The following is a 10,556-nucleotide window of genomic DNA, read 5'->3' on the forward strand; positions in this document are numbered from 1 at the left end:
CATTAACACTCCGTGAACACATGTGATCCTCACATCACTGTCTTCCCCTCCGGTTGTCCCAATTTCTATCACTTTGGGGCCTCGGGTTCCGAACAGCGACATGTGTATACAACTTATAGGTAAGATCATAAAACAATGCATATCATCATGAAACAATAACATGTTCAGATCTGAGATCATGGCACTCGGGCCCTAGTGACAAGCATTAAGCATAACAAGTTGCAACAATATCATCAAAGTACCAATTACGGACACTAGGCACTATGCCCTAACAATCTTATGCTATTACATGACCAATCTCATCCAATCCCTACCATCCCCTTCAGCCTACAGCGGGGGAATTACTCACACATGGATGGGGGAAACATTGCTGGTCGATGGAGAGGCGTCGGTGGTGATGATGGCGATGATCTCCTCCAATTCCCCATCCCGGCGGAGTGCCAGAACGGAGTTTCTGGTCCCGAGACGGAGTTTCACGATGGTGGCGGCGTTCTGGAGGGTTTCTGGCGACTTCGACTTCTCTCCTCGCGTTTTTAGGTCGAAACCCCTTAAGTAGTTTAGAGGAGGGCGTCGGAGGCCAGCCGAGGAGGCCACACAGTAGGGCGGCGCGCCCCCCTCCTGGGCTGCGCCGGCCTAGTGTGTGGGGGCCTCGGGCCTCCACCTGGCTTGCCCTTCTGGCTCCGTAATTCTTCCGGAAAAATAAGACCTTCGACATAAATTCCGGGGATTTGCCTGAAAGTTGGATTTCTGCACAAAAACGAGACACCAGAGCAATTCTGCTGAAAACAGCGTTAGTCCGTGTTAGTTGTATCCAAAATACACAAATTAGAGGCAAAACAATAGCAAAAGTGTTCGGGAAAGTAGATACGTTTTGGACGTATCAATCCTATTGGCCCTCTCCCTCGCTAGTTGAGCAAGTTGCATGTTCCTTTGGATTTTTTCCCTCCATAGTCGGTCCCGTTCGGCCTGGAGCTTCTCATTCCTCCTCTTGTGGTGCAATAGGTATTCCTCATACCCCATTTGTATACGGTCATCTTCCGCCTTCTTCTTAGCTATCTCCTCCTGCCTCTTCCTCTCAAGTTCTTCCTTCTTCCTCTTCCGCACCGTCCTCAAAGCCTCCTCCCAAACGAACTCCTCCTTGTTATTTCCATCCCACGCCTCCTTCCCTTTGATGGGTTGAGTTTCCATAGCTGAAAACAAAAGTGAAAAACCAAAGTGAGTCACGGAATTGGAAAATAGAAAGTACAATACAATAAATATATTTGAGACATTTTAGCGTGTACCGCATCTTCAAGTCCGAGTGAACAACGATGTAAGGGCGATGATGCTTAATCGAGAACTCCTTCAACCATACCTTCAATTCCAAGAAGGTATCAAACATGAGCCCTTTAGAGATCATAGCCATCTTCGCATTCACATCTCTCTTGGAAATTGCCCTAGCTCCAAGAAGTAAACTTTTGCCTCTATCAACCACGGCTCCATCCGCAAGACTAACATCACGAAACAATGGTATCCGAATATCCCGTCCGGTTACCTTCTTGAAGATCTCGGATCTTTCGGCTTCCTTAGTCGTCAAGCCATCCTCATCAAGTTCCTCATCGGGTCCATCATCATCCGAGTCCGACGCATAGCATCGGGAATAAGGAATGGAGTGGTCCATGTCCTCTTGCGTCAAATATGTATCCAAATCACCGACATTGTTGTCATTCATCTCGAAACCATTATCACCATCGTCATGCTCGTCATAGTCCTCCAACAACGGAGGATCTTGGGCAATGGGAGATTGGGTGGCTTCTTCTTGGCTCATGGGTGGTGGACTCATAACTTCAACGGGGGAGGAGCGCTGGTTAAGGTCAAGCTCCATATGAGAATCAACCGTCTTGGTTGCAAACAACTCTAAAGCCTTGTCTTGTGACCCGGCCACCGCCTCCTTGTAAACGGACCAACGTTGCTCGGAGTTGATATGCATTGTCTTCCAACGGATGTGCATTCCAAACCCCACATTATGTCTTCCCTCTAGCTCAACACCATCATTTGGCTCATTCCAATTCAACTCAATCCTCACTTGTGCTACCACCTCGGCAAGGCTCGGGCTAAGGTCAAACACCAAGTCAACCTCTTCCGGGTCCGGCTCTAGGTTTACCTTCAAAAAAGCATCCTTGTCCACATGATGAACATGAACAATTCTTTCCATCCCCCTAGCATAATGTCAACAACACGTACATACATGTGTTCATTAGTTACCATAATCAACACAAACCAACCTAGGGTTTCTACCCATACAACCTAGCACTACCATTTCTCCTACTTCACCAAACCCTAACATCCAACCAAATCCACATCCACCCTCAAATCAACCTAGGATTTCACATCTAGGGTTTCACATGTAGATCCAACCAAACACATCAATTCATTGGATGAAAAGAAGGGGAACGGAGGAGATTACCTCAAGGAATGGGTTGGGAACGATCTCCACGGACAGATCTAAGGAAATCCACCAAGATTTGAGAGGGATTTGGGTGGGGGAGAGAGGTGGGGTGGCTGGTCGGAGGAGGAAGAAGACTTGGGTGGGGGGTGGGGGGGAAGCGGCTGGGTCAGGCTGGGTGGCTCGGGCCGAAAAAGTTAAGTGGATGTGTGGCGCCGATGGCATCGACACCACACTTTCAATGTGTGGCGTCCATGGGAGCGGCGCCACACGTCCTGCCACGTCGGCTGGTCAACAACGTCGACATCGATGTGTGGCGCCACTCGCATGGACGACACATAGTGGGGTGTGGCGTCGATAGGAAGGACGTCACATAAAAAGATTAGATGAGTGAAATAGTTGACCAGAGGGTGAGCTTGTACTTTTCTTTCAGAAAAAGATTATTTTTATGTAAATGGCTGAACTGGAGAGACTTTTTTTTGGCAGTCGGTCAGCACGAAGCGCGCCGGTAGGGGTGTCGACTGTCTACCCGCGCTCGGCAGCTCTGCTGACCGGTCTCCCTGCTGGAGTTAAATAGAGCTCCTGCGCCACAGCACACGCGTCCGGCATGCAAGCACGCGCGGCTCCCTCGTCCATGCACCGGCCTACACGCCGCACGCGACCAAACCAAGTGACGCCGCGACCGCCACGCCAGACAGGACGGACCATGCGGACCTGGCTCGCCCCTCCTGCCACCGGTGCGCGGCTGCCGGCTGAAGCCCCCCGGCGAAAGAGATGGGTAACAGAACGGCGACGGCCGACAGACCTGCCGTCCGCCCCATGTCGGCAAGACGGCACGGGGAATAGATCGAACAAGACGCAGCGATGAGCGGCACCGCCGGCGCCGGTCCTATTTCGAAAGGCCAGTGCCCAGTTGCATGCCCGCTTGCTGCCGAGATAGGACAGAAAGCCGGCGCGCCTGCTCCATAGCCGACGCTCTCCTCCCTCAGAATACCAGTCCAAGGAATATGGAAACACGGAGCGCCGCGCACGAAAATCATAGATCTATCGAATAAATAACGGCCTGGCCCTGGAGGCCTGGACTGAGAGCACAGACATGCAACTATATACAGGTAACTAGTTACGGATAGATATGCTAGCTTGGGTATACTCAGGAAACAAGCATGCAGTTTGTACAGGTTATATAATGGCAGAAACCAAGATGCAGACTGTACATGACAAATTATTCAGAGTATGTACACTTGAAGCAGCAGATCGAGCAGCCAGGCGAGGAATGGCGAGCCTGTCTGTCTCTGTCATGGGTTTGCGCCGGAGGAGGTGCTCGTCGATGCGCGAGGCAGGCGCGCGTTCTGCTCGCGCTGCTGCCGGCGGCTCCAGTCGCGCACCGACAGGTGCAGCTGCTTGCCCGCCACCAGCATCTCCACCGCCTGCCGCGGCGTCAGGATCTGCGTGGCAAGCGCCCTGGCAGTCGACAGCCGCAGCTCGTCCGCTTCCTCCAGGAGCTTGGCCAGCCCGGCTCTGTAGCTCTCCATCGCCGCGTCCACCTCGGCGTCCACTCCTCCGAACGACCCCCCTGCCTCGAGCCGCCCCGGCAGGCCGTTGCTGTTAGCGCCCACGTGTCGGGCTGCTAATGCTGCCGCCGCTGCCGCTGCGGCGCGCTCGCGCTCCCGGACGATCGGGAGCAGCGGCCGGTCGGCGATGTCCTCCTGCAGAGTCGCCAGCCGATCCGTCAGCAAACCTTCCTCCCGCAGCGTCCGGTGGTGGAGGTCGTTGATCTGGTCCAGCTGCGCGGGCTTGATCCCGAGGAGGCCCATGCCCGTTCCCTCGCCGCGGCCGCGGCCGCCGACGAGCTCCTCGATGTGCGCCTCCAGGCCTTCGCCGCAGAGGGAGTAGAGGAGCCGGACGGTCAGCGACGGACGGCAGCCCCCGAGCCAGAGCACGGCGTTCTCGAACGCCGTGCACCACGGCGGGGCGAAGAAGGCCGCGCCGTCCTCCCGCGCCATCGCGCGCCGGCTGGTGGCGTACTCCTCGTACCCGCGCATGCACCGCTCCACCACCGCGCTCAGCTCCTCGTCCGTGGTGCGCCCCGCGGCGGCGCTGGCCGCCGCCGCCACGAGCTCGGCGAGGCCCACCTCCTGTCCGGCGATCCACTGCCGGTGGCAAGCGGCGTACCGTGCCAGGTCCATCGGTCGCGTCGGCGAGACAGCGGGCGACGGGTGAGTAGGCAAGGACTCGTCGGCTATGCCAGTGTGACTCCGTGCACACGTCCTTCCCCTCGCACTAGTTTTTGTCCACTCCTAGCTACCTCTTGATCCTTCGATATGGTTTGTTTATTTCGTCGAGTATATGTAAGCAGCCGCTGGTGCTGGCCAGTTAAAGACGAAGCTGCCGATGTGGCGTGCATGGATCCTTATCGGATGGTGGCGACGTAACTTGAGGGAAATTAATGGAAACCTAACACAAGGTTAGCACCCGCATGGTGATCACCGGACGCGAAAGAGACGAGAAACGGAGGAGCGCCCCGGCCGGCGCGGGGAGAGTTTCAACTCTCAATCAGGTGCGGACTTTCACGTTGGCCTCAGTCCTCACACCAGGCTTCGCATGAGGCTTCTGGTTGGCTTGTTATTTTTTCCGACTCGCGCGTCCGTTTGCTTTGTTTTCCTTTCAGCGTGGGCTTCCTCTGTCTGTGCATGGAAACTTGGCCTGCTGCCGTATGTGCTTCAAGTTCTAGATGTAGATCAAATTTTCCAAGGTTACAACATGTTATATACTTATCGACCATCCGAGCCTTACAACAATACATTCACTTAATCCTCCATACAAGATGGCTGTTCGAAATTAGATCAATAACTTAATATGACATTGACATGTACAACGCAAGATGGTTCTACATGAACATCCAAAGAGAGAAATCGTTTATTTCCATCAACAATTTATGACACTCACCTAAATGTCACTATGAACATTGTTGTTAGCCCTTTTACTTTCATGTTATATCGTTTCAACAAAAGACTTTCCAATCAATGTAGTTGTTTACATCCACCATTACCCCATATGAGATGGTTGCGTCGGAACATATCATAAGGCTAGATATGGCGTGTACACTGTAAGATGCTTCTGGATAAACATTTAAAGAAAGGAAATATTGTATTTCCACCGAAAGTTTCTAACATGTACCTAAATGTCATTATGATCATTGCCGTTATCCCTTTAAAGATTCCTTTATATCATATCGGCCAAATACGTTTGATCAATACCAAGAAGCAATATCTGGGGTGTACACGACAAGATGCATGATATCATACAAAAGAAGCGAAATGTGGGATGTACACGACAAGATGCTTATGCGTTTATAGAAAGGAAACACTACTTTCCACCAAAAGTTTATAACGTATACCTAAACGTCATTATGGCGATTGTCGTTAGCCCTTTTATGCTTGCTTTATATCATACTAGCTAAAGATTGTCTGATAAATATGCTCATTTACCTATTTGTATGAGATGGTAGTGATAAATCAGATCAGGAAGTCAGATACCACATGTACACCAGAAGACGTTTCGACATGAGCACCTAAAGATCTAAAACATTACCTTTCTATCAAAAATTTGTAACATTGACCTAAATGTGAGTATCATCATTATTGTTCTCTCATTTATGTTCCTTTTATATCATCTAAGCCAAAAGATCCAATCAATTTAACCATTTACCCCTCTCTATTTGATGGTTCTAATCATATCGAGAACTTGTATATCGTCTGTACAATAGTGATACTTTAACACGAGCATTTGAAGAGAGAAAACAATCATTTCCACAAAAGTTTCTAATGTTCCCTTAAGTCTCGTTATTACTATTGTTCGTTAGACTTTTTATATTCCTTCCCAGTATATTGGCATATGCTTTTGCATGAGTATATAAAGAGGCCAACACTATATTTCCACCAGAAGTTTCTAAGTTCGCATAAGCATCATTAGGACCATTGGAGCTCCAATAAACATACTCGTTTACCTCTCATATGAGATGGTTGTGCCAACCATATCATGAATTTCGATATGGTAAGTATAATGCAAGATGTTTATATTGGGTCATGCCCCTCCACATGGAGATGTATTGGTAGCCCAACATCATCCCAGAAGGTCAAGACATCTGAACCGATGATCGACGTTCACATATAACAAATGAGCTGCCTCCTTAATAGGTAGAAAGGACAAAACCCTAGACCCTTGGTGTTTGTGTGTGGGAGCAAGTAAGAGATAGACCAGAACGTGGTCGTTGTTGGGAGAAGGTGACACAACACGCTATAACAACACAACCAAGTGAGAAGAGAGGAAGAACAAGGAGAGGTGATTTATCTCCAGATTTTTGAGATCTGACTGGCCTGTCTTCAAGATGGTGTTTGGGGGTTCAACATTCTTGGATTAGATCCGAATATGTTGAGCTTGTTCTTTATTTTGAGTACTTCGATCTTGCTGGCTGGTTTGAGATTTGGGTGAGTGGAGAATCAGAACCAAGAGCGGTTCTTCAGTCTAGACTACTGCAGTTTCAGCAGAGCGGTTTTTGGAGGCGAACAATTTGGGCAGGAAAATAGCTTAGGATCGAGCTGTCTTTTGGTTAGTATGTTGGGGAACTCATGATTCTACTTGTCAACCAAATTTGGTGATGATAGATCTGTGGTTTAAGATCAATTAGCTGATTACCGAATAGGACATGTGATATCTCTTTCTTGTTGTCTCTTGTCTCTTGTGGTTTCTATTGTTATTACCGGTGGGCAACGAGCTGAAGTGTTTTAATCTCTAGATGTTCTAGAGAAGAATATTTATCTATGCTGATCATAGTGAAGCTTGAGTCTACCGGTTGGTCCACGCCCGTGGTTTTTCCCTCTCATTGTGAGGAGGTTTTCCATATAAATCCTTGTGTCACTTGTGCGTGTGCTTGTGTTTGTTTTTTCGTTGCATATATTTTTGGCTGAAGCTATCATCAAAATTTTATTTTCACGCATGCTAGCGGGCGTGGTTTGTATCTCCTCTCCCAACAAAGTGGTATGAGATCGCAGGTTCAGTTTGTAGTCAAGTTTCAGAGCAAGGCATGTTTTGGGTTGAGTACAGTTGCTCGTGTGAAAGATGGAAGTAAATACCAGCATAATGATATAATTGAATGGTACAAATTATCAATTATCAATCTTGGAAGAGAAATATGAAGGATTTATTGTATGTAAATAAAATACTGGAAGCTAGTGTTCTCCACCGAGCTGTTTGATGACATGAAGCAAGATCAGTGGGATGTACTTCATCTACAATCTTGTGGATTTATTCGGCAATGGGTCGATGACAATGTTTTTAACCATATCACGGATGAGACAAACAAACACACCTTATGGCAAAATTCAAGGAGTTGTATGCTCGTAAATAAGGTACCAACAAGATGTTCTTGGTCAAGAAATTGATGTATTTGAGGTACAAGGAGGTCACCCCAATTTCAGATCATGTGAATGAAGTTTAGGGCATTATAAATCATATACCGTCAATGAGAATCACATTTGAAGATGAAGTTCGAGCCTTGCTGCTACTTGGCTCATGTCCGGAAACTACCTTTAAGGTCACCATATGAAATTCAACACCTAATGGCGTTGTAACTTGGAACCTTGTCAAGATCAAGGTACTAAATAAGGAGTCCAAAAAAGTTGTTGATAAGGACACTTCTTCCTCACACCCAGAGGTGTTAGTGACGCGGTCATAGGAGATAAGAAAGAGTAGAGGTGCGAATAAGGGAGGAGGAAGAAGTATAAGAAAATCAAAACGCAAGTATAATGATTTGGCGTGCCATCACTACCATGAGAAGGGCCACATCAAGTGCATTATGAACAATGAAAAAAAAAGATAAAAAGAAAACAAGAAAGTTTAGAAGAAAAATGATAGTGATAATGACTGTGAGGGAAGAATTACTGCAGTTGAGGAGATCATGTTTCTCATGCACGAAGAACATGATGACTGAATTGGTTCCAACGCCGTGGGGAGGATCACCGTAGTTTCTAATGATACCATCAACCTTGCAAATGGTTTTGATATGACTTCGATACCAAACAACGGTGCTACCATAGATGCTACATCTCGTAGGGAGGTCTTCACAAACTATGCACAGGTGATTTTGGTGTTGTGAAGATGTTAAACAATGATATATCACAATTCATTGGAAGAGGTGATTTGCACTTGGAGACCCGAAAAGGTATGAAACTAGTCCTTAAGTCGGTGGAGGCATATTGAGTCACTTCGGCTCAATATTATCTTGGTTGGGTTGTTTGATGGAGATGAGTACTTGAGATGATTTGGAAGTGCACAATACAAGCTTAGCAAAGGAAGTACAATTGTCCAAAAAGGTAACATGGTTTTACTTTTGTATCATGTCCATGATAAGCTTTATGCTGCTTGTGTCAATGCATTGTAGAAGGACGATGCTTGTGTTTTGTGACACAAGATACCTGGGCGCATGCGTGAAAAGGGGATGATAGTGCCACTGAAGGAAAAATTGTTGAAAGGTCTTCACATCAAGAAATGTTCAGATTGTCTAGTAAGGAAGCAACACAGAGTTGCGTTCAGGAGTAAGCCTCCTCACAAGATCCATGGTGTTGTACTTGGTAAATTCTGATTTTAAAATGTCGGTGAGTTCAATGGGTGGATCAAAGTACTTTGTAACATTTATTTATTATATTTCCATGAAGGTTTGGGTCTATGTGTTTAAGACCAAAGATCAAGTACTAAGTGTATTCAAGGTTATGAGAGAAATTGAGAAGAAGATCAAGTGCTTTCACATTGATAATGGGGGACAATATATTGGCTCATTTGATGCCTATTGCAAGAAATAGGTATTTAAACACCAATTTACTCCTCCAAAGACACCGCAGATGAATTGCCTTTTTGAGAGGATGAACATGAAAATTGTGGAGAGAGTTAGATGATTGTTGTCAAGTGAAGCTGTCGAAACATTACTGGGGTCGGGCTTTGTTGACTACAGTTTATCTTATTAATCTCTCACTAAGTTATCCATTGTAGGGAGATATTCTAGGCAGTGTCTATTATGGTAGGTGATGTCTGGGATCCTGCGATCAACAACAGAGTTATTGCAGTACTTGTAGCAACAAATATTATTTATATAAGTTCATCCCTTGGAAGCTTTGCAGATGGCAATCACACAACCCCGCAACTATGTTGTCACATGCGCAACCACGTTCGCACTCAAACCGTGGTTTGGAAAAAGCCTATTCTATAAGTTACTAAGATGACAATAGTTTGAGAGTTTGAAGTAACTAAGATGAAAGTAAATGACTAAACTTCCACCGCTACTATTGCTACTACTTATGATTAGGATGAACCCATATCTTTCATTTATGTTATGTGTGGAGACAGCTCCGTAATAAGATGCACCCGGAAAACCATCGGTCATCGCATCTCTAAATAACCACTGCAGCTAGTCTTCTGCAAACCACATATTGACTAACACAATTAAGGGTTTCTCCATGGTTATCGATATGAGCTTAGTGAATCTTCCTTTGTCCCCCTCTTCCATATGGTAAAGTGCCGCCAAGGTAATGCCACTTCTCGCCGTACACTTTATCATACTTCAAGGGGTAGTTTCCTCTCTATTCGGTAAGGCAAATATTATGTGATGCACTTCACATAACATCGGTGGAGAGAACTAACACATAATTAATAAATCAAAGTTATAATTCATCTTTATTTAACATCATAATATTACTATGGTTTCATAATATCTCCCCAAGAACAAAGGAAATATGCATACATGAAGGGGATCAACACCATGACAATACTATGGAGTGAATATGAAGGTACACTTGTATACAAGTGCAAATCCTAATATAGTTTGTATCACAACCAAGTAGACAAAGGGGATCTGTGATGGAGACGTCGAGGATGATGATGATGGAGATCGATGCGTTGCCCTTCACAACCAAGTAGACAAAGAGGATCTTGTGTGTTGGTGGAGATGGTGATGGAGGCGGCGGTTGAGGAGAGGCGGTGTGATACGTCTCAAACGTATCTATAATTTCTTATGTTCCATGCTAGTTTTATGACAATACCTACATGTTTTGTTCACACTTTATATCGTTTTGATGCGTTT

The 10,556-nt window shown here is 46.5% G+C and overlaps 1 protein-coding gene across 1 annotated transcript; it reads right to left on the bottom strand.

The window, feature by feature from the left end:
- Positions 1-3,620: 3,620 nt before the first annotated feature.
- LOC127338615 (protein DOG1-like 2) lies at positions 3,621-4,991 on the bottom strand. Its single transcript, XM_051364658.2, has one exon. The coding sequence runs from the start codon at positions 4,609-4,611 to the stop codon at positions 3,721-3,723; it is 891 nt and encodes a 296-aa protein (XP_051220618.1). The 5' UTR covers positions 4,612-4,991; the 3' UTR covers positions 3,621-3,720.
- Between the last annotated feature and the right edge of the window lie 5,565 nt (positions 4,992-10,556).

The sequence above is a fragment of the Lolium perenne genome, chromosome 3, assembly GCF_019359855.2.
Source record: "Lolium perenne isolate Kyuss_39 chromosome 3, Kyuss_2.0, whole genome shotgun sequence".
Taxonomy (NCBI): Eukaryota; Viridiplantae; Streptophyta; class Magnoliopsida; order Poales; family Poaceae; genus Lolium; species Lolium perenne.